This window comes from Tenrec ecaudatus, chromosome 16, assembly GCF_050624435.1.
Source record: "Tenrec ecaudatus isolate mTenEca1 chromosome 16, mTenEca1.hap1, whole genome shotgun sequence".
NCBI classification, from domain to species: Eukaryota; Metazoa; Chordata; class Mammalia; order Afrosoricida; family Tenrecidae; genus Tenrec; species Tenrec ecaudatus.
This window is the reverse complement of record NC_134545.1, coordinates 100,040,754-100,064,704: the sequence shown is the minus strand read 5'-3', so window position 1 is coordinate 100,064,704 and position 23,951 is coordinate 100,040,754. Positions and strand designations below refer to the sequence as shown.

Below are 23,951 nucleotides of genomic sequence, written 5' to 3'. Positions count from 1 at the left end.
ACCTCTAAGCATACCAAGGGATCTCAGACTATACTGGTCCCGGGGCAAGAGGCTTTTGGCAAAATGTCCCAGGCTGGCCTCATCCTTCGAAGAGACAGAGAAGAAGGAACACTTGGATCGGAGGCTCTGAGATATTTCGGGAGGAGGGGCCACAGCAGCAGGGAGAACTAGAGGTGTCTCAGGATGGGGCTGCGGGTAACCGCTCTTCAAATAGGGAAAACACCGCCGCTGTTTCCTGACAAAAGGAAATTTAAAAACGACAGTCGCCTGAGGGGGGGGGGGCGGGGAATAGCCGGATAGCAGGTGAAGGGACAGAATGGGCAGTATAAGATACGTATAAATAGTAACAACAATGCATAACTAAATAAAGGGTTTGCAGGGGTGGTAGGGAGGGAATAAAGAGGAGCTGCTATCAAAGGGCTCAAGGAGAAAGACCACGTTTTGAAACTGTTGATGGCAACATTTGTACATGTCTGCTTGATATAATGGATGTCTGGATCATTATAAAATATGTAAGAGCCCCCAATAATATGATTTATTTATTAAAAAGGAAAACAAACTAGAGTCACCTGAGTCACACTTCCTAATGACTACCCTTTATGACGCCCGCCGACCACTTGTAACTAATCAGAGGGACAGAGACCTGTTGACGGCCTTCACGGGCGTCAGACTCATTTTGCTTCTCAGAGGCTTTATTTAAAGCACAACTCTGACTTTGGGGGCCTCAGCTCTGCTGTGACTCGAGGGCCAAACCCCAAAGCCAACTCACTGCCAGCGAGCCGATGCAGACTGGTCGTGCCCACGTGGCTTTCTGAGACATCAGCTTTTCGTGAGAACACACAGCCCTGCCTTTCTCTCTCAAGGTCAAGGAACAAGATGATTCAAGAACGAACTGCTAGAAAGGGACTATAAGTGACATTTATATTCTCTGGACAGCCACGGAGCTTTTTAAATATCTCTTCTAATGGCCAGACAGGATCATTTGAGCGCCTTGAGACAACAACAACAACAACAACAACAACAAAAAACAACAAGAGTTCCGTCTTCTCTGGTGCGTGGAATAGGAATAAAGGAGCGCAGAAGCGCGGCGAGTTTGTCGTGCTTGGGCATGCGCTTTGAAACCTTGTTGATCGCCGTTTCCCCCTCTCGTTGATGCTCAAGTGCCCCACAGCCTGCCCACCATCTCTACCGTCTCCCACAGGAGGTGCCAGCTTCAACAGTCGACCGTCTCTTCTGTCCCCTGGGCTTGAACACTTGGAGCCAAAGGGGAATTTCCGGCACCCAGTGATTTCAGGGAAAAACCACGATTTTCCTGCTAATTTAGAATGATGGGGGCTTGGGAGCAGTCAGCCTGAAGGAAGGACGAGGGCCTTTCCAGCACGGGAAGCCTGCCTCCCGGAGATGGCCGAGGCAAGACAGGTGAGTCTAATTTGGCGTCCTTATATCGTTTTCGAAGATAAGATTCTAAAGTTGAAAAATGAAACTCAAAGCGATTCTCACGCGTCTGTGGATCACGGATTCAACCAAAGGGCAATGTGCACTTACCATGGGCCATGGTAGAGCGGAGGCTCAGTGAAAAAGAGCAGGACCCTTGATGAGATTAATTAACACCCCGCCTACCACAATAGGCTCCGGCTTGGCCATGATTGTGAAAGCGTGCAGGGCAGGGTAGGGGTTTGGTTCGTGGTGGTTCGTGGTGGGTGGGTATAGGATAAAGGAGGCTTTTAAGTAGTTCATAGTCCATTGACAATTACAGGCACATAAATAATGATGAGACCATGTGATATTTGTGTTTCCCAAATCCACTCGAGGCAAATGAGATAGACACAGAGCGTTAATGTTGCTTGGTGAAGCAGTATTTGCCAAGAATCTTGAAGGAGGAACAAGAGATGTTTAGAGAGGGGGGCAACATCATGTGAAAAGGTTTAAAAAAATAAGAAAATGTATGACGGAACGTGAAAATCATTGCCTAACAAGCTATAAGCTGTCGTGAGAAGTCTTGAGCTGTGATGTGAGACAGTCTACATTTGGAAGGATGGTCTTGGCAGCCACGATGATATGAGAGATGCCTGGAGAGAGATGGACAAGGCTGAGATAGCAGCCAGGGGCCTGGCCAAGGACCAGCCAGTTTGGCTGGTGGCCAAGGACTGGGGAGGTCCAAGGAAGCCAGTTTGGCTGGTGGCCAAGGACTGGGGAGGTCCAAGGAAGCCAGTTTGGCTGGTGGCCAAGGACTGGGGAGGTCCAAGGAAGCCAGTTTGGCTGGGGCCAAGGACTGGGGAGGTCCAAGGAAGCCAGTTTGGCTGGGGCCAAGGACTGGGGAGGTCCAAGGAAGCCAGTTTGGCTGGTGGCCAAGGACTGGGGAGGTCCAAGGAAGCCAGTTTGGCTGGGGCCAAGGACTGGGGAGGTCCAAGGAAGCCAGTTTGGCTGGGGCCAAGGACTGGGGAGGTCCAAGGAAGCCAGTTTGCTGCTAATGGAGCGAAGATTTTGATCTTCACCCATCAGACTCCCGAGATTTGGAAATCAGAGTGCAGGGAAGAGTGCTACTTATTTACCGTCCTCACAAAATTCAACCCATATATAGTTTACTCCACAGTGAACTGATTTCTAGACTGTATAGTGTATCTGGAAGTAACATTTGAAATTTTCATTTCAAATTATGCTGGGCATTTCCACTCAGCAACACCAGCACACCCCGAGTCAGCTCCAGCCCAGGTTGCCACAGACATCCTTCTGGGTCAGTCAGTGGGGCTCCTGTTCTTTGTATCAGAGACGTGCTATTTTCAAAGCCAAAGGAGGCCTGGTGATGCATTGGGTCAGCACTCAGCTGTTGCCTGGAAGATCGATATGTCAAATTCCCCATCAGCTGCTCGGAAGAGAAAGATGTGGCCGTCTACTTCTATAAAGATTACAGCTGTAGGACCTCTATGGTTCTATTTGCTCTAGTCTTTAGAACATATAGAACATTCTAGAATGTTCTATCCATTCTACAGGATGGTATAAATCAGAATGGAGCCCATGGGAGTAAGCTAGGTTTGGGGTTCATTTCAAAGCCTGGGATATGTCACCATTCATTCAGCCTCCCCCTGTAGGAGGCATGGTTACGTTATTTTCCACCATTGACTGATCATCTGCAGCGGACACCCTTGAACGTGCATGTACACAGTCACCTTTGAAAAACATTTTCTTACTTTATTTTAAATGACTCTTACATTTGCTTCTGCTGCTTCATTTGGTGACAGCTGTCCGGACATTGGGTACCATGCACAAACAAAACAAGTAAACAAATGCAAGGTATGCTTACCAGTGATTCTTCCAAGACCAGTTATTCTTGACCCAGCTTCCCCCGCCAGATGTGCTCCTAAGCTGTGGCCAATCAAGTGCACTTTAGAAGGCGAATATCCAAACTTTGTCTGAGAGAGGTTTGCGAAGGAAGACAGAACAAATATTCTTAGAAGAGCAGGTGGAATGGCTCAAATAAGCTTAAGGACAGCAGCTGCAACAGACCTCACATGCTTGTGCATTTCACACACAGGGTGGGGACCAGAAAAGTGACAAAGTGACACCTGTCCCTAAATTCTCCCCCAGCTGCAGGGGAATGAATGACTATCTTGGAAGACCTTTCTTGTGCACGTGGACCTCACGGTTCTCAGGAACTTCTTAACCACCAGCTGCTGTGGCTTCAAGCCTTGTGCCCCCTCCGCTCTGAGGAACAACCCTTACAGCACAGGCCCCCAGAGAGCGCACACCCATGTTGTTAGCCTTCACGCTAAGGTTCTAGGGCCTCTTTGATCTTCAGAGGAGAGGTTTTGAAGCATATTTACAAGTAGACCATAGATCTATCAGTTCGCTGTACTGTAGTGACTGCGTGCTGCTGCGATGTCGGGAGACATGCCACGGATATTTCAAATACCGGAAGGGTCACACAGGACGAACAGGAAGCAGTGGAGCTCCCAGATGACAAAGAAGGAACAGGCTGTCCGCTTCTGAGGGTTTGGCCACTGAACATCTTATGAAGAGCTCAGGAGCATTGTCAGATGCTGAGACCCTCTGGTGTCAATGCATTCAAAATACGACTGAGGAAGAGCTGCCTTCACAAAGTGGAGTTGACCATAATGCTGTGGGGGGTTTGGGGACCCTCATTTGCTGGTGGTATAGTGGTAATGCATTGGGCTCTGTTCCGCATGGTCAGCAGTTTGAAACCACCAGCAACTCCATGGGAGAAAGATTGGGATTTCTACCCCCGTAAACAGTTACAGTCTTGGAAACCACCAGGAGTCAGCATTGACTCGGTGGCACCCCGTCGATGTAGCCTCAATCCCGTCACTCTTCATCCCACGGCCCTGGGTTTTCTTTGTAGCACTTGCCACCAGCGGATGCGTGTTCATTTATCCGTGTGCTTGCTTCGGTTCCATGCTCTGCTGCTGCAGGGACACTGCCCTGTTCACAGTAGTAGCCTCAGTGCCTGCCTGTGGCAAGGACTGAGGGCGGGGTTGTTGAATGAACTACATGCTCCAGGGCTGTTAAGGTCATAGGTTCTATTTCACTATATTGCATGATGGAAATTAGCTTTCTATAATGGAAGAGCATTAGGGGATATGTAATGGTCTTAGTGTATATCTCTCATAAAGGACAAAGCTCCACTTGATACTTCTAGAGCAGCGGTTCTCAACCCATGGGTTGCAACCCCTTTAGGGTCAGACAACCCTTTCACAGGGGTCACTGAAGACCATATTTCTGATGGTCTTAGGAAATGAGACACCGATCCTCTACCCATCTCCAGGTGGGTCTGTCCACATGCAGATACACCCACATACAAGTACCCGGCATGAAGACTGTTACCCATGCTACACGATGCTTCAAGGCAAAATTTCATTTATTTGTCATTAGAATTAAATGTTTGACAATATAGAATTAGATATTGTTTTTCTGATGAATCACTATGCTTTAATTATGTTCAATTTGTAACAATGAAAATGCATCCTGCATATCAGATATTTACATTATGATTCATAACAGTAGCAAAATTACAGTGATGAAGTAGCAATGGAAATAATTGTATGGTTGGGGGTCACCACCACATGAGGAACTGTATGAAAGGGTGTCAGCATAAGGAAGGTGAGAACCGCTCTTTTAGAGTATGTATTGGGTAAATACTGTACTTGTTTCTGGTTTGGCCTATTAAAAGTCATCACCTTTTAGTTGATCCTGACTCTTAGTGACCCTGTAGTCAAAGTAGATAGAACTTTCCTATAGGTTTTCCAAGGCCCTAAATCTTTCTGGAAGTTGGCCACCACATTGTTCTTTCAGAGTGACTGGTGGGTTTGAACCGGAGGCCTATTGGTTAGCAGCTTCGTCCTTAATCATGGGCCACCAGCCCTAAGGACTGGGAGACATCTCATTTTGTGTTCTAAAGAGCTAGCATCCATAAAGGGAGCAGTTTATAATCATAAAGACAGGCTTATAGTGTGATGGAAATGGACCAAAAGGGCTCTACCCTCAGGCCACAGCCCCTGGTTGGAAGGGGGAGGGGGGAAGGGCGGGGAACTGTTTGATGATGAGCCTGTGAATAGATACTGCCATCTAGTGGTGGTGTGTTCGGGCACAGGCACATAGTCCATACAAAAAACCAAAACTGCAACCAAGCTCAAAGCCATCCATTGATTCGTGCTCATGGTGACCCACTAGGGCAGAATAAAACAGTCCCTGGGAGTTTCAGAGACTGTAGCTCTTCGTGGGAGTAGACAGTCTCACCTTCCTCCCACCAAGGAGCTGGTGGTTTTGAACTGCTAACCTTGGAATTTGCCCCCAACGTAACCACCACTCCACCAGGGCCCTTCACTTCTTCTGTAGGAAGACGTAATGCCCATTGGCACTACTTGTCTTAGAATCTCGCAACTTTAATACTTGTCCAGTCACGCAAAAAATACGAAATTTCCAGATATTCTAGCAGTTGCCATTCAAAGCCAGTTACTTACAATTTCAGTAGGAATCAACTCTTCTTACCTCCAGAATATTGACCAAATAAGCCACCTCGGCCCCGACAACAGGGAGGTTGTTGATAGCATGGATGTACTGCCGCGAACCATTGATCCAGTCTAGGTTAATGCAGTTCACATCTTCCACCTGGAGTAACACCTAGCCCAGGGATTCATCGCAGCCGATGGTGGGGATGCAATGGGAAAGAAATGAGTCTTTGCATACACAAGTGTCTGGACTACTGATTCCGTAAGAAGAAAGAAACACCTGCTGGCATTATTTGAGACTTTGCCAATGAAAAAGGTTCTGTTCAAACCATTTTACCCACTGGCTGATTGAACCAGCACCACCATTCTAGGAGCTAGGTATGATTGATTGGTATCTTCAATTCACAGATAAAGAAACGGGTGTCACAGATTAGGCAAAGTAGCTTGCCCAATATCACAGAGCCAGTAGGCTGGTGAACCAGAGCATGAGTTCAGACAGCCGGCAGAACAATTTGGTTTTGGAGGCAATTAATTTCTTGCGATGTTATCTAGACATTACTCTTGAGTTCAAGAGAGGAGAAGGAATGTCCTAGAGCGAGCTTGGGGAATTGTTTCCCTTACACGAAATGACAACTGCATCAGGCGGCTTAAGCCTTTGTCAAAGGTAAGAATTTATCACAATTGATTATGAAAAGCCGCAGCCATCAGCATCTGTGCAATTCATAAGAAGTGGAAAGGAATACAGGCGGGTGATTAAATGGATGTGCAAGCGTGGATAATATAGATCACGTTACGAAGGCGCCCCATGAGTATGGTTAGTACCTTGCAAAGTACATGCATGTTACACACAAAGCTTTCCCGTTAGCGTAAAGAAGGCGTTATTCACATCGTACATTGCACATGTGCCTCTGCCATTTGCCATCTGTTTTCCACCCAGGAATGTTGATCCGGGTCCTCTTGTGTGTTCCAAAATGGGAGGCTTGGATAGTTGAATAGTTGACTGCGCTGATCTCCTGTTTCAATGGAAGAGAGGCGAGGAAAAAACGATGATGGAAACCATTTCATCATTTAGTAGAATGAGTCCAAAGCTGCTCAGAAGTCTTTCCTGATGCTGGAGTTTTGTAGCCATCTCTTTTGCTTTTTGAAAATTACTTTTATTGAGGGCTTTTACATCTCTCTCTTATTACAATCCATACATTCCTCCAATGTGTCAAGCACATTGGTACATCTGCCGCCATCATCATTGTCAAAGTGTTCTCCTCCCACTTAGGCCCCTGATATCAGCTCCCTATTTCTTCGCCCTCCCCTCCTTCCCCACTCATCCTCCCTCACCAACCCATGATAAGTTATAGATTATTGTTTCCATATCTTCCATCGTCCTCCATCACGCCTCATCCATTTTCCCGATAATCACACCTCACTCCATAGCCATCTTTTTTTGATGGCATCTCAATTTTTTTTAAAGGGTGGGGTACACTGCTACATACATTGCAAAAGCACCAAGCAAATGTCTATCCTTAAAATACAACTTGACTCACGAGGCAAAGAGATGGGCAGGACTCGGTTTGACTGCCCTGTCATAAACCAGTATTGGGCAAGTTTACGCTGGGATCAAGGAAATTCTTACTTTGGCTTAGCCTTTCTCAGGGGTCTATGTAATTCGTGGGCATTGGGTTCTCTGATAGTTAGACACGTTCTAAAGGGTGGCAAAATAGGATTGACTGCCCACGTTCTGAGAGAGAAATGGAGATTAGAGTCTCATCGCATGAAATAATATGGCATGCAGTTGTGTGCCCTCGAGTGAATGCCAGTGCCTTTGGACAGAGTAGAACTGCCACCCAGCCTGCCAGGTGGCGATCCGGATGGAAGCAGACTGCCACATCTTCCTCCCACAGACCTGCTGGTGGACCCCAGCCAATTTTCTGGTTGGCAGCCAAGGGCTTCATCGCTGTGCCACCAGGATGTCTTCCAAACAGGGTATTAAAGATAAATTGACATGAATGTTAAAGACTTGTATTTCTTACTTTTTGTTGGTTTCCTTTTACTAACTGAAGTCTCAAAGACTTTAGGATGCTATGAATCTAAGTGGTTTTGTAATTAATAGAAATATCAGAAGGCACAATTGTAGGTAACTCATTATGAAAAAAATGGATACTATAATCATCAAATAGCAAGAGTTCCTTTAAAAAAAGTGTTATGTTGTGAACGTGGTAAAGGTTTAGGGAGCAGATCATGAGTTTTACATTCACCAATTCATACACGGTTTATTGCAACTCCTTCGTCGCAATCCCCTTAACGTGCTGTCCCTTGTCCTTCTTCCGGGCCGTGTGTGTCCAGTTTCCACTCCTTCATCTTTCCTGACCCGCCGAACGTTGTCGTTTTGGGAGGAAGAGGTTGACTATTCTAACACGGGAGGGTGGGTTCAGTTTCAGACTTGAAGGAAGGCTGAGGGCCATCACCTTGGGGTCCCACCAGTCTCTACCCAACCAGCACACCTGACTGTTCTCTGTGATTTTGAGTTCTGTCTCACACTTTTCTCCTTCTCCATCTGGGACCTTAGCGATCCCTTTCAGAGCAGTTGTAGTGGCTGCTGGGCACCATCCACTTCGTCTGGTCTCAGGGTTGTGAAGACGGGGGTTTTGTGGTCCATTAGTCCATTGGCTTAATTGTTTGCAAATGTCTTTCCATTTCATCATTCTTCTTTCCCTGGGTGGGAAGAGACCAATAGGTCCCCTTCGGTAGCCGCTGACAGGCTTTGAGACCAGTTGCTGTTCACCAGAGCAGGATGCAGCACACTGCATTCATGAACTATGTTGTGCCAATGGACCTTTGTATCCTTCAAGACTCTGACCTTGACTGACCCATTGCCTCAAGGTGTTTGGTTATGTCTATGTCTGAGAAGTTGTCATGAATTTGTTCCCCCAAATGTGGAACGCTTCATGAACGTGTGTGCCATTCTTCCAGAATAACAATGTCAATGGTGAATTCCGTAACTGGAGCAGCAACACATTTAAATTTATGAAATCCAAATGAAGAGTCTACGACTATTGGCGTCTCAGAGTAATCTGTCATAAAACTTGCCGGCTAAAGTATCTTTACAACTGTAAGCAAAGGATTATGAGAGTCTTAAGTTGTTTTGGTACAATAATTGTAATAGATAACAATCCTATCTGCCCGTGGGCTGGGCACTGCGCTAAGCACGTTACAGAGTAGCTGTGATGTCATCATCTCTGCTTCTGAGACAGGTGTTTCACCTGGGCTCTCCAGCTGTGTTCCGATCATTGCGTGTCTACTGAGAGGACCTAGACCACCTGTGACACTTGCTGAAGCAGGGAGTTAAAATTAATAGCATTCAGGCTTTCTAGGAAACCCTTCTCTGGTAAACAAGGCAATCTGAGGGTAAGAATGTCCACCGAGATCCCTAAAATGTGTGTCCAAACCCCAAACCCCAACCTCACTGCTGTGGAGTCAGTGCGTACCCAGAGTGGCCCTATAGGATGGGTTAGAACTGCCCTATGAATGTTGAGATTGTAATTGTTTCTGGGAGTCTTCCTCCCTCGGAGCGACTGGTGGTTTCTAACGAGGGCTGCAGACACAGAAATTACCGAGTATGTAACTATGCCCCACCCTTCATGATACATGAGCCACTGGGTTAAGTTGTCTAGGGCTCATGGGAAAGTGGGCGGTTCCAGTCTGACAGGGGAGTATCCAGGATGACCCAGAACTGTCAGGAGTCTGAGGTTCCTGCACCATGTGCTCTGTTGACAAAAGAGAGCATGCCAAGCCACCTCATAAAGACTTGAGCTCTGCTTCCGTATGAACAAAGACAATCAAACTTCTGGGGCAAGATTGGGACCATCTGTGTTTTAACACTTGATCTTAACCAAAAGGCTGAGAAGCGATCAGTCTTTGTTTTAAGAATCACGCCTCGTCTGATCCTTTATCTTCGATTTAAAACCAAACAAAATATTTTAACAGTAAATTATCATTGCAAGAATCAGGAGGGGCAAACTGGTTTTTAGCCACTGATGACTCAATCCAAATATGGGGATGTACTGCATTTCCCAATGATTTTCTACACATTGGCTGCAGACTTTAAGATGCCTCACCGAATGACTCATATTTTTCACATTACTTACTTGTGCGGCGTTCCATCAATAAGTCAAGGGCAGCTCCCCATGTACAGAAGGATAAACAAGATCCATGAGACCCCTGTGTCCTGAGAGTCAAGACCAGGGGGCAGAGGTAGTCCTGAATGGACAGATGTGCTCTGAGACGCCTCAATGGACAGAGAACGTGTTATTGGACCTAGAGAAGGTAGCTTAAAACATTTACATTCCACATAGATTCTCTCTACTTTCGACATTTATAAAATTCAAACGTTTGACGATGGTGTCTCTAAATCTAAAGTCCAAAGCAAGGGATTTTTGTTTGTTTGTTTGTTTTCCTTATCTTTGTCCCAGATATGGAGTCCTGGTGGTGTCATGGTCTACCAGTTGGACGGCTAACTGTAAGGTTAGCAGTTCAAACCCACCAGCCACATCATGGGAGAAAGAGGAGACTTTCTGCTCCCGAAAAGAAGTACAACCTTGGAAACCACAGGGCCAGTCCGGCTCGGTTCTATCGGGTCATTATGAGTCAAATTGACACGTTTTCTCTCAGCTCAAATCTTCCTTTCTGATCAAAAGGACATTGCTTCCCCATCATCCTTCATGAACTCAGGACAGTTTATGATGTTTGTCATGCTAGTTTCAGATCATCACACTCACTCACTATAAGTTTGGGCTCGCGTCCCCGTGTATAATCTAAACTGTGCTTATAGCTCAGTTCAGTGTTGTCCAATAGAACCTTCAGCGATGATGGAAATTATTCCATCTTTGTGCTGTCCAATAGGGTAGCCCCTCCAGCCACGTGTGACTAAGGAGCACTTCAAATGAGCAACTGAGCTTTCAGTTATATTGCTCTCTAAAGGTGATAGCCATCGGTGTCTGGTGGCTACCATATTGCATGGCGTGACTCTAGATCACTGGGGGGTCGCTTCCAGTCTCTTCCAGTTCCACACTGAGAACACTGCTGCAGTGTCAATGTCAAAGCACCCACCACACACTGGCAGTGGGGACTCATGACTCACAGAACAAAAGCTAAACTCCCCAGGGGAAAAATGCTACATTTCTCCCTCTGCCTCTCACCTACTCTCTACGTAACATTGAGGCCTCCCTTTCTGTACCAGCCTGACCCAACATTCCTTGCTGTCTCTCTCCTTGACAGCTTCATTCAGGTCATCTGCACTGTCCCCAAATGCCCCATTTATCTCTACCTCAAAAGATCTCTTCCACACTTCAGGACAGATAGTCCTCAACGACGATGTCCTCCTTAAAGTCTTCGCAGATTCCCATCCCTGCTTCCAAGGGGACAGTGAGCTCTTTGGTCTCCGAGTCTTCTATTTGCATCTTACATCATAGATCATCATTCGTGTTCCAATGAAGAATCAGTTGACATGCACCTTTTCTTTTAAATTTGATTTAACGTATTTAGCTCACCATGTTGATCAATTAAATTCACTATTCAATTAGCATGCTGCTTATTCCGTCTTATGATTGGAAGTGTCTCAGTGAATACATTCACCTGAAGTTAATATCAAATTTTATCTAACACAAAACATATAAAAAACAACTATCTCCACGACATCTTGAAACACTGGAACAAAGACCATGGGAATCCCATTCACAATACTAAAAGAAATATTTGCCTCTCCTTCAATGGCTGATGGCCGACGAGGTCACTGTTTTGAGGCATCTGTATATTTTTATATCTTACATTTTAGAACAATCTAAGTGTGTAGGAAGCCAGTTCGCTTACCTGATAGTCATTGCGATTATGTATGGTATAGAGCAGAAAGCGAGTGTTTATCTTTTCTGGAGACCAGGGTAGACCTATAAAATGTTTTGAGAAAGTCCCCATCCATGAGAAGTCATCTGAAAAGCATCCCAGCCTTTCATAGCAGATGTCTTTGCCTGTAAAAACAAACAACAACAACAACAGATGGTGTCAGTATTCTAAGAACCAGACCTGCGGAGAGGCTGTGCCTCACACCGCCAGGGTTCATGTTAATTTGAATTTAAGTGAAACCGTGTCTGACCCAGGGAGATTCTGCTTGCCTCACACTCTTCTCTCCCACGCCCTCTCCCCGCAACACACACACAGCATGACTCTAGATCACGGTGAGGCTCTGGAATCAGACCTTCCTGGCTGTGGGCAATTGTCTTTCGAGAGTTTCAAGTTCCTCCTCTTAACACTGGGAGTGTTCTCCTTACCGGCACTCCGTCTGTCATGAAGACTCGCTGAGCTATGTACCTTGCAGCACCCTTGCAATGCATCCCGTCTCCATTTTCTCCTTTGACAGAAGATGCAAGGGACCTACGCACCCAAGGGCAAGCCCTCAGCCCGGAACACAGAGTTGCTGCAGCTGCCAGGTGCCGCCGAGTCGGCTCTGCCTCCTAGTGGCCCTATGAACAATGGACTGAAACACTGCCCAGCCCCGCGCCATCCTCACATTGTTCCTACGTTTGAGCACTGTGTCCATCTCATTGAGGACCGCCCTATTTTCACTGCCCCTCCACTTTACCAAGCATGATGTCCTTCTCCAGGGACTAGTCTGTCCTGATAACATGTCCAAAGTAAGTGAGACGAAGTATCACCATTCTTGCCTCTAAGGAGCATTCTGGCTGGCTGCATTTCTCCCAAGGCAGATATCTTTGTTCTTCTGGCAGTCCCTGGTCCCACCAATATTCTTCATAATATCACGGATCAAATGCATCGGTTTTTCTCCAGTCTTCCTTTTTCAATGTCCCACTTTTACATGCGTATGAGGCAACTGTAAATGCCGTGGCTTGGATCAGGTGCACCTGAGTTCTTAAAGTAACATCCTTGTTTTACAACCCTTTAAAGCAGGGGTCCTCAAACTTCTTAAACAGGGGGCCAGTTCACTGTCCCTCAGACCGGTGGAGGGTGGGACTATAGTTTAAAAAAAAACTATGAACAAATTCCTTTGTACCCTGGACAGTTCAGCTGCTAAGCAGGACAGGCAGCACGGCAAAAACACCCGGCAGGCTGAATAAATGTCCTCGGTGGGCCGCATGTGGACCACGGGTCCTAGTTTGAGGACGCCTGCTTCTTTAAAGAGTCTTGTGCAGCCGATTTGCCTAATGCAATACGTTGCTTCATTTCTTGACTGCTGCTTCCATGAGCATCGATGAGGATCCAAGAAAGACGAAATGTTTGACAACGTCACTCTTTGCTCCATTTACCATGAAGTTACCTTCCCTACCAGTCCAGGTGTGAGGATTGGAATTCTTTTTTTAATTGAGTTGGGATTCTTTACCAAAGACTGTAATCCTTCCTCTTCATCAGCAAGTGCTTCAAGTCCTCCTCACTTTCAGCAAGCCAGGCTGGGCCACTTTCCTATCGCAGGTGGTTCACCAGCCGCCGCCCAGTCTTGATACTGCAGTGCGCTGCATGCCGTCCAGCTTCTCGGATCACTTGCCCAGCACACAGATAGATGAGTGTGGCGAGAGGACGCCACCTGACACACACCTGGCTTGACTTGAACCCACGCAACAGTCCCTTCTGTCCCAACATCTGCCTGTGGTTCCGAGAACAGATTCTACAGAAGCACAATGAAGTGTGCTGGAGTTCCGGTTCTTTGCGAATTGTCTCTGTGGGTTTCTGAGTCTGTAGTTCTTTCATTGTGTGGGGAGTAGAAAGCCTCGTCTTACTCCCGCTGAGTGGCCAGTGGCTTTGAAATGCTGGCTTTGCCGTGACGGCGGTTCGAAGTGTCACCCACGAGAGCTCCCTGAAGGGAACAAGGCTCCCTTTTCACGAGGTTTACACCACGATCTTCTCCTGCCACTCAGCTTAGGGATCTCTGAATGGAGAGACTCTGGGGAGACTTGTCTTGGATTCTGACGGGCTCTGAAATGATCCCTTCCCTACGATCTCGCCTTTGCAGCTTTTCATTCAACACCCAGCGCAGAGTTAGAGCACGCAAGTCACTTCCCTTTACTAGTGCCTTAATGGAGGGCTCATTAAATGTATCCAATGAAATGTTTACGACTATTTGTTCGTGTCAGTTAGCGTTGCTGAGGACAGGTGTTTGAGTTGTTCTGTCCATCATTCATCAAAAATACTAACTCCAAGGCTCACGGGCCCATTTTGGCTTCCAACTTTCAGACAAGTTGGCATTTTCTCCACCGATTCCCTGAGGCTGGATGAGATTCCACATCAATGAACTGAGAAGATAGGGGATTCAAAGGGGATTACTTTGTACTCAGAGATGTTCGTACAGATGAACCAATACGCTGTCCGCCCACAGTGACTATCTGTCTCTGTGTTAGACCAGGTAGACTAGAGAACAAATCCAGGGAGACTCATGTGTCTAAGAGAGAGTTTTAGATCAAAGAGTAATTTTACATTAAGAAAACATCCCGGCCTAGTCCAGATTAAGTCCATAAGTCTGATATTAGCCCATTTATCCAATACCAATCTATAAATTACTCTTCAGACTCATACAGCACATGCAATGACACTGACTGCAGGATGATCACAGGCCAGTGGGTGGGAAGTCTTGTGGATCCAGTGGCACCATAAGCATCTCAGCACTGGCAGGGGTCTCCACATGCCGCCTCCAGCTCAGGGCACTAGTGTAGCTCCATGTGTCTTGTCAGGGGCAATGTCTCCCAGGGAGTGAGTGTGTGTCCCACCTCCAGCGACCTATGTATCTCCTTAGCGCCTCCAACTGAGGTCATCAGGCTTTGACATGATCGACAGGCTAAGCTCCACCCCATCACTCTTAATCCTCTCAAATTGACAACTGGTTCTATAACTACCACAGTCTCCTTGGAGGAAACCATGTTTAAACATGTCTACAGTCCTTCTCTGGCAGGATGAGGAGGCAGTCAGATAAAGGTTGATGGAGCACAGACATCCCATGGGCAGTTCTACTCTGTCCTAGAGGGTGGCTATAAGTCAGAATCAACTCCAAGAAATCTAGTGCTAGTAGACTCTGCCCTCTGATAATTCCCTCCCACGTCTGTAAAAAGTGGACTTATCTTACCGGCTTCTTTATTTATCAACTCCAGGCACATGTGACCTGTGAACTTTCAGTAATAATCAATGAGGAACCACTCTCTTCTTCCCTCTATTAGCCAGGGTCCAGTCAAGAAACCAAACGCACACCAGTGACTTCCCTGTAAGAATAGCTAATTAGACAGGAGAGCACTGGAGTGACACAAGGAGCCAGCTCAATAGAACATTGCAAATGCTCCTTTAAAGAATTCTCAGGTCAAAGAGCAAATAAAACATGTCAAGTGCAGAATACATTAAAGAATAATGATAGGAAAAACACAGCACCAAATTTCTGAAATAAAAAGAACAGTATATTCATTAAAAAAAAACCTATTCTTTAAACACTTAGGATCCAAAACTAGAAATTATTTTTTTTAAACAGTGAATGGATAGTTCAGGTCAAGAGAGTAGAAAGTCAAAAAATAAAGCTGAAGAGAGAATTAATTAGCAGAAACAAAAACATTAGAAATTAATGAATTCAAGAAATGAGGGGTGGGGGGAACAAATACAATTACTAAATCTCAGTGGTGGTTGCTTAATAAAAGCAGTAAGATAGATTGCCCTGATGACAGATTGAAATAAATACAGAGAAATAGCCAAGAATGTGGAGGAAATAAAAATGCTTAAATGTTACACAAATTCATGACAAGAGGATTGAAATTCCAGATGAAAACCTCACTCCTTAAGACAAAACATAGCAAAACGTCCCTGCTGTTGGGCAAATAGGACGAAGTCGAACTAACTGGTTAAGGCTTCCAAGGGTGTCAGCCTTTAGAGCAGCAAATTGCTCCATGGTTTCCCAGCAGAGCATCTGGTGGGTTTGAACCAGCAACTTTCAGTTAGCCCAATAGGCAACCCACTATGGTACCAGGGTTCCTTCTGTCCTTCCATACCATCTTATTGCCACCAAATCAATTCCAACACTCCACAATCCCGCATAGAGTTCATGAGACTGTACATCTTCACAGGAGCAGACAGCCTCATCTTTCCTCTTTGGCGCAGCTAGTGGATTTGAACTGACAGCTTTGCTGGTAGCAGCCCGATGCCCAACCCACAGCACCACCACAGACCCTTCCTGATTTCTTTACATGAAACTTTTAGATGATTTTGATAAACCTCAGACATGACGACTTAGACATAAACATAAAACAAAAGAAACCAGGAAAAGAAAACAATAAAATTGTTAACAGACTTGGTCTAAACCAATGGTTTTCAACCTTCCTAATGCCATGACTCTTTAATACAGTTCCTCATGTATGGTGGTGACCCCAACCATCGGAAATATGTGTTTTCCAGTGGTATTAGGTCACCCCTGTGAAAGGTTCATTCGACCCTCAAAGAGGTCGCCACCCACAGGTTGAGAACCGCTGGTCTAAACAATTCAAAAACCAAACTCACTGCCATCAAGTTGATATTGAGTCCTAGCGACCCTGTGAGTCTCCAGACTGTGACTCGTATGGGAGTAGAGGACAGGGTAGAATGGGCCCTGTGAGTTTCCAAGACTGTTACTGTTTATGAGAGTAGAAAGCCCTGTCTTTCCCCCACAGAGTTGCTGGGTTGTTTTGAACTGCTGACCTTGTGGATCGCAGCCCCATGCATACTAAGCCCCAGGGCTCAGAAAGCCCTGTCTTTCTCCTGTGGAGCAGTGGACCCTGCGAGCTTAACCACTCCGTCACCAGTCACCAGAGCTCTAAAGACCACAAAAGCCAAAAGGCCAGAAAGAGAAGGATGGACTATTTTGATTTCATTGAATTCTAAACTTCTGCATGACAAAAGTTAAAAAGACAGAAGACTGCCCTAACCGCAAACCAGTCTCTATCTGCCAAACACCTGATGGGGTTGGAGGAGGGCGGGGTGGGGGGGTGGGGGGGAGCAAATTACTGTTCTAAGTTTCTTAGACATAAGAAAAAGAAAATTTTAGAAAAACACCTATGAGACGCGAGGATCTCATTGACAGAAGTTATACAGATGTCCAGAGACATGTAAGAGAATATTTCAACTTCATGATGAAAAAATGCAAATGGAAACAACCAAAAAGTTTCATTCTGGTGGCATATGGGAAGTGGAGCATGCCATATTCTTCCGTTGTTGTGCGCCATTCTTTACCCTCGTTCCCATTCTCATGTGGGGCCACAGGGCTCGCAGTGCCTTTGGTTCTTCGCTCTGTGGAAGAGAGCGTGTGCATGCCTACCAGCCCTCGCCAGGTTCAGCCATTTCCTTTCCGTCCCCAAAGAGCAGAATGCTCAAGGGCCATTCCTTTAGCTTAGACCCTGGAAGAAGACTGGTGCACCAGAGCTACAGCCAACTAAAAGCCATTATAGCCAAAATGTTACATGAGGGAGTCTTAAGCCTTGGTTTTATAAGCTCATGAAATTTGGGGACAACTTGTTATCTCAACTTAACCAGCTAAAAGCTGACTAATACAACCTCCACGTTCACTTGGTTAGACAGCAACCTGCATATTGGCGCCTTATAATCAATGCAGGGCCACATTGGGCAAGGTCATAATCACTTTCTCTGTGTCTTCATTTCTTCATATACATGATGCTGTGCGTCAGGCATTGTCAGTCACACTCTACACAGTCCTGAACCCCAGGTGGTGGTTCCTGACACCCATTCTACATGGTGGGAAAGCTCAAAGGATCATTTCAATGGAGCTCAATTTTCACTATGGCCTGTGCCCTGGAGCATCTGAAGTTACACCTCTTTATGCCAGTATTTAATCAGAACTCCTCTGAGTAATTGCTTCTTCTGTCTATGAAATGCCTTCTCCCCTGTTCTGGTGATGTAGTGGCTAGGCACTGGGTTGCTAACTGCAAGGAGAAAGATGGGCTTTCTATTCCTGTAAAGAGTTAGTGCTACCCTGTAGGGTCATTATGAGTTGGCATCAATTCAATGTCAGTAAGCTCGATTTTTGTTGGTGCTGTTCCATTCAGGATCAGGGGTGATTGAGGATACAGTTCTTCAGGTATACCACTGAAAGAAAGCTTCTCAGCTTTATCTATAGGCTGCCTCTCCTTTGGCCTTCAGTTTTTTGGCCCTTCGGCCCCTGGCCTTGGCCTCACCTCTGCTCCAGCAAGTGTTAGAAACTTCTTTAGCTCTACCAATAAATTCCCAGAGGTACTCTACTCCACTGCCAAGCATCCAGCATGGAGGTGATCGGTTCTCTCACTCTGCAGGTTTGCATACTCACTGCGAATACCTTGCTTGATGGCCCAGACATCCATCTCTCAACTGATTTCCTAATTCTACTGTCACCCACTTTCTGCCAGTTTTTCACCATCTCGTGCTTGGTACAGTATTAAAGCTGTCTCTTTGTTTCTTGTAAGAAGGTCTCAGTTCTGGGTTCTGGGGCTTCTTTCCTGATGGTCGTGAGGTCTCTCTTCCCATTTCTAGGCTTTTAAGTGGGATGGCAAAAATGACCCAGCTCATCGTCATTAGGACTCCATACCTTTTATTTTCCTGGTCTCTCCCCTGCAGATGCTCTTTTTTTTTTTTTAAACAATTTATTAGGGGCTCATACAGCTCCTATCACAGTCCATACATATACATACATCAATTGTATAAGGCACAGCAGATGTTCTATACACCTTAATTGCATTGCTAGCAAACTGCCCAACCCCTTAGGTGGGCCTCAGGCAGCTTATTTGCATAATCCCACTAGATCATTCTGTGGGAAGCCAAAGGCCAAGAATGGCTAGAATGTCCGTAGTAAGTAATCACTGCACCACATGCTCCTAACACCTGCACCAAAGTCCCTCATGTGTACTCATTTTATAAAAGTAAAGAGGAACAAAGAAGAAAATGGATGAAAATGTGGGTCTTGGTTTTAGAATATCTGAGTACATAAAATATTTTCAAATACTTGAGAAAAAAAACCATGCTCACTACCATCAGGTCCATTCTTACACATCCTTGTAGGGAAATATTTCAAGGAAGGCACTTAGAGGAGGAAGGAACCATTAGTATTTAGGTATCTACCAGATAAAAATTCATAAAAATGCATTTCTCCTAACCTTTCCTCACCTCCTCCACCAACTTCCAATGCCATGCATTCGTGGGCAAGGCAAGCAAGGATAGGATCGGATTTCCTTAAGACCCTCCACGAGCCAGTGAGTGCCTACATTCTTTGGGAAGCTCCTGTGCTAAACATAGGCCTATTTTGCTGACCCTAAAGGATATTCCTGCTGCCATAGTGAGGTATGCATTGGGCTACTAACCACCAAGTTAGTAGTTCAAAACCACCAACTGGTTGCCAGGAGAAAGATGAAACTTTCTGCTACTGTCAATATTCACAGCTTCAGAACTCCACAGAATTAGTTCGACTCTGTCTGCAGGGTACCATCAATCAGAATTGCTTCGTGGCAGTGAGTTTTGACATTCGCTGATATAGATACCAACTTTAGTAGAACATGATCTCAATGCCTTCCAAAGTTCCTCAAGACTTGCCTGTTACCTACACACTAAATAAGGCCTCAAGGTATCCACTTAGGTTGCTGAATTAGAGAACGTAAGCATTCACTTAAAAACAAGGGTATTAGTTTACATCTGTGGGAGGTTCTCAACTGTTTTCAGAGACTATATCAAATATGATGCATTACATAAAGCTAGCCTTAATAGATCAAGAAATCACATAAATGGGCATATCAGTTTGTACTTTCCTAATTCTGGTTTTCTAAAGGTGACTTCTCTCTATCTTATTTTTGCAATGATATGGAAAAGTTGAGAAGTAGATTAAATAACTATTTTAAAAATTCAAGTGCCTATTGTGTTCCAGATACTGTTTAGCACTAGAGATTCAGGTGTTAAGGATAAACAAAAAACCTACCCTCATGGAGTGTATAGTCTGGAGAGGATGGGAGCAGTTAATACATGATAGATGGTAGATAGATGATAGACTGATGGATGAATAGATGGATGGACAGACAGATAGATACATCTCTGAAGTGGCACAGGGACTGTAGGGCAGAACAAAGGACTCAGGTCAAGACCAGAGACTGAGGCAAGGAGACCATGAGACACAAAAGAGAATCAGCGCCAAGACTAGGCGACCGTGGCACAGAGAAGTGGACTGGCTTCCTGGCTCATGGGGGCTGAGGTCAAGGGGCCCCATACCGACAGACTGAGTGCTAGAGATGCTAGAGACTGAGGGGAGGGGTCTCTGTAGACCAATGACTGGATCCCTCCTGTTCCCAATCCTGGCTTGCGGTGACCTGTTACCTCCCCTAACAAACTCCCTTATGTGAGTATTGTCTGTGAGTTCTCTGTGGCCATGGCAGTGAATTACTGAGTCACTGAGTGCTATGGAACAGGTGGTGTCAGAAGATGTAAAGAGAGATGGAGGAGTAGAGGCCTGTCTGATCCCTGGCTCGTGGCAATAGGGAAGCCAGAGGAAGTCAGATATGGCCACCACTAAACACTTAATAAAAATGAATGGTTTTATTGGCATATGAGTCAGATAACAAATAATTCAATAGTTAAAATATCCTAAACGAGCTGTATAATCATCACCACAATCATTTTAGAGCATTTTCTTCTTTTGTGTACCCCTTTTTATTAGCTCCCCATTTCCCCCCAACCTCCCTGCCATAACCCTAAGACACTATTAATCCCGTTACTGTCTCTATAGATTTACCTAGCCTTGATTTCATAAAAAGAAAGACATACAAGAACAAAAAGCAGATAAGTAAAATCACAGCAAAGCAGAGCAAAGCCTCCATGGAAAAGAAAGCAGTAAATAATAAAAATGAGACCAATTCAGAGTGGGTCAGAAGGGAGAATAAATGGTAAGGTGTTACATTTTAACCTCCGGGCAGCTACCTTCTTCCACCTTCCAATGCACCGTGTCTGATAACAGGTCTATTCACATCCCTGGTCTCTACAGTCAGAGGGAATCCACCCGAGGCCAAACCCACCCACGCTCTATTTTACTAATATTAGATTTACTCATTAGGAAATCAGGAAACTAAGGGAGAGCTAGTGTGGGAGACTTCCAAGGAACGGCTGATGAAGTAGGAGGAAATCCAAGTGAAGGTGGCATCCAGGAAGCCAACTGACGGAAGGACTTGCTGAGGAGGAAGTCACCTACAGCGCCAGATACTGCCACGGCCAATCACATAAGGACGGAGAACTGACCACGGGCTTGTCACCATGGAGCAAATGGTGATCTCGACGCCTGCGGTTTCAGTAAAATGGCAGGAGTGACGTCATCAGAGTGGATTCAAGGAAGAAGGCTCGGGGAGAACAAAGGAGCCCAGCTGACAAATCTTAACAGGTGTTGTAGAGATGGCAGAAAGCACCACCTGTCTGTCTGCCAGTGCCAATGATCTGCTAGAGAGCAGGAAGTGCTGTTGACCATGATCCTTGAGTAGGCGAGAGGCCATTCGGCTTAGTGCACAGGTAGATGGTTGGTCTTTGCTTAGAACAGGGATGGTTATGTTCCTCTCTGTTGGACAGAGAGCCACGGGCAGGGAGTTGGGCAGCAGTGGTCCTGGGCACTTGTACCCACACTCTTCTCGTTGTATCTAGCTTCTTGTGAAAATAGGAGACAAGGTCACCAGCCAAAGAGGGAGGCTTGGGTCTTGAAGAGAATGGAATTGCCCAGGAGCCTGAGAGACTGAAGGGCTTAGGGGAATAAGGTACGATGGCTGGACACTCTAGAGTCCCCTTTAATAAAAGGAGCCCTGGGGAGGTAGTGAGCTAAGCCCCGCGGTCCTAACTGCAACATGGGATGTTTGAACCACCAGTTACTCCACAGTCTAAAAATGAACTGTCCACTCCTATAAAGATTTAAAGTCGCAGCAACACAAAAGGAAAGTTCTACAATATCCTATAGGGTTGCAATGAGTTGGTATAGACATCAGCAGTGGTGTAGGTTACCTTGATGAAGGAGCTTGGTGGCACCGTCGAGTCGGTATTGAACTACTGATGACATAGTGGGTGGTTCAAACCCACCAGCGTTCCAGAGGAAAACGACGAGGCAATCTACTCCTGAAGGATGGATCGCCTTGGAAGCTCCATATGGGATCGCTATGAGTCAGAATCCATTTGATGGCTATGACCTTGGGGTTTGATTGGTTAGTTTAATGGCAGCCATGGTGGTACAGTGGGCTAAGTGTTGGGCTGCTAGCTGAAAGGTTGGCAATTCAAGCCCACCATCTGCTCCTTAGAAAAAAGATGAGGCTCCCATCTCACATAAAGGTGTACAGACCTGGAAACCCTTGGGAACAGTTTTACTGTGTCCTGTAGTGTCAGAATAGACTTGACAACAGGGAGTTTTGTGAGTTTTCATTTAATGACATAATTTTAAAGTGGGACAGTCAGTGTGGCATATATTTTTTCTCCAGAAACATTCAACCGCATCAGTGCAAGCAAGGGGTAGATATCATGTTGGGTTTGACCGAGGTCCTGATTAAACTAAACAGCTCAAAAGCCTTGGGACAAGTTCATAAAGATAAATATTTTATGACACAATTATAAAAATTATGGAAGCAATTGTATAATTCCGCTTGATGTAATTGAACTATGGAATGATAAGACATGTGTATTAACTCACAAGTCATAATAAATTAAAAGAAAAGAAAAACATAGATCTAGGAATGGGTTTTGGGTTCACACTAAATCCTAGCTCAAACTTAATAGCAATTAGTTCTTACATCGTGGCCCTGCTCAGTAGTCACCCTCAGGAAGGCAATACAGGAGATATGGGTGCTCTAGCAAAATGTGGTGAAGAAATTAGATGGTCCCCGACTATCAGATAACATAGCCTCTGGGGTCATAAAGGTTTGTCTCCAAACAAACAGCCATGTAAGTGAGATGTCAACGGAGTCCACTTGGAAGAAGCTCACCGTCATCAGTGACTGAAGGATTGTAAATCATATAATCCGAAATTGAAGGAGGAATTGGTATCAGAGCCTAAATTGTGAGAATCCAGTGTGCAGAAGGCTATGGATGACAGCAGATTCATTTGTGGGAACCACATAGGAAGCAAGCCTCCAGTGAACTCCCTCTCTCCACAATTGAGGGATGGGAGGAAAGGGGTTATTCAACAGCGGGTGTTAGAACGATGAATGTAGCAGATGAAAGGCATACATCTGACTTGAGCAGATTTTGTCAGATGATCCCCTTTCTAATACATGCTGGGCCTGATCTGGTTTTCTAGATTTTCTGTAGCTTTGTTTTGTTTTTCCACATTAGGCTGTATCTCAAAGGTGTGACATCATCGGGGGTCACCCTCTTGAAGTTGTGTTCTATGTTTTCCTGGTTTTCGGTATATGAAACCCAGGATTGATGAACCCACAGGGACAGTAAATAGAATAAGGGTTTCGGGGTGGGGTATAATGCTCAGGGGGTGGGGGTGAAAGGGAGACCACGTCAAGGAGTCCAGGAAGAAGAAGAATGTTTGGAAACTGGGGTGGTTGACGTGGTTGAACGGTGGAATGATATGATATTTGTATTAATTCACAATTAATACTAAAAGAAGGAAGAAAGAAATAGAAAAATGGTTTTCGCAACAAAAGAAAAGACTTTGAAGACTACAGTGAGTCCCAGGTCAAGGGGGAGAGAGAGAAGGAAGGGGCGGGCTTCCTAGGAGGGAGGCTAAGCGGGAAAAGAGAAGAAGGAAAGATGGACCAATCTTGGGGGCTGACTGGGGCACTCTCCCCGAGCTGATCAGAGGGGCTGTGCAAGTACATATAATATGGTTTTTCTGTGTGTTTTATAGTCCACAATCAGGGAGAAAAATGAATAAAATTAGTTTTTTTAGAACCAGAGCGAGAGAAGGATCGCAGTCATCAAATTCCTGCAGACTTCCTACCCATCAGATTTCCCACTGGAGACACTGGTCTGAGCGGTTAGGAAGGAGGA

General features: G+C 45.5%; 1 protein-coding gene across 1 annotated transcript in view; it reads right to left on the bottom strand.

Annotated features, from left to right (window-relative positions):
• Positions 1-17,271, bottom strand: part of PNLIPRP3 (pancreatic lipase related protein 3) — a 33,556-nt gene extending 16,285 nt beyond the window's left edge. Inside the window, exons 1-5 of the mRNA XM_075533471.1 lie at positions 17,193-17,271; positions 11,823-11,977; positions 6,857-6,976; positions 6,004-6,135; positions 3,302-3,410 (exon numbers count right to left, since the gene is read on the bottom strand). Of these exons, the coding sequence (XP_075389586.1) occupies positions 3,302-3,410; positions 6,004-6,135; positions 6,857-6,976; positions 11,823-11,977; positions 17,193-17,271 (595 nt within the window). The remainder of the gene's footprint in view (positions 1-3,301; positions 3,411-6,003; positions 6,136-6,856; positions 6,977-11,822; positions 11,978-17,192) is intronic.
• Between the last annotated feature and the right edge of the window lie 6,680 nt (positions 17,272-23,951).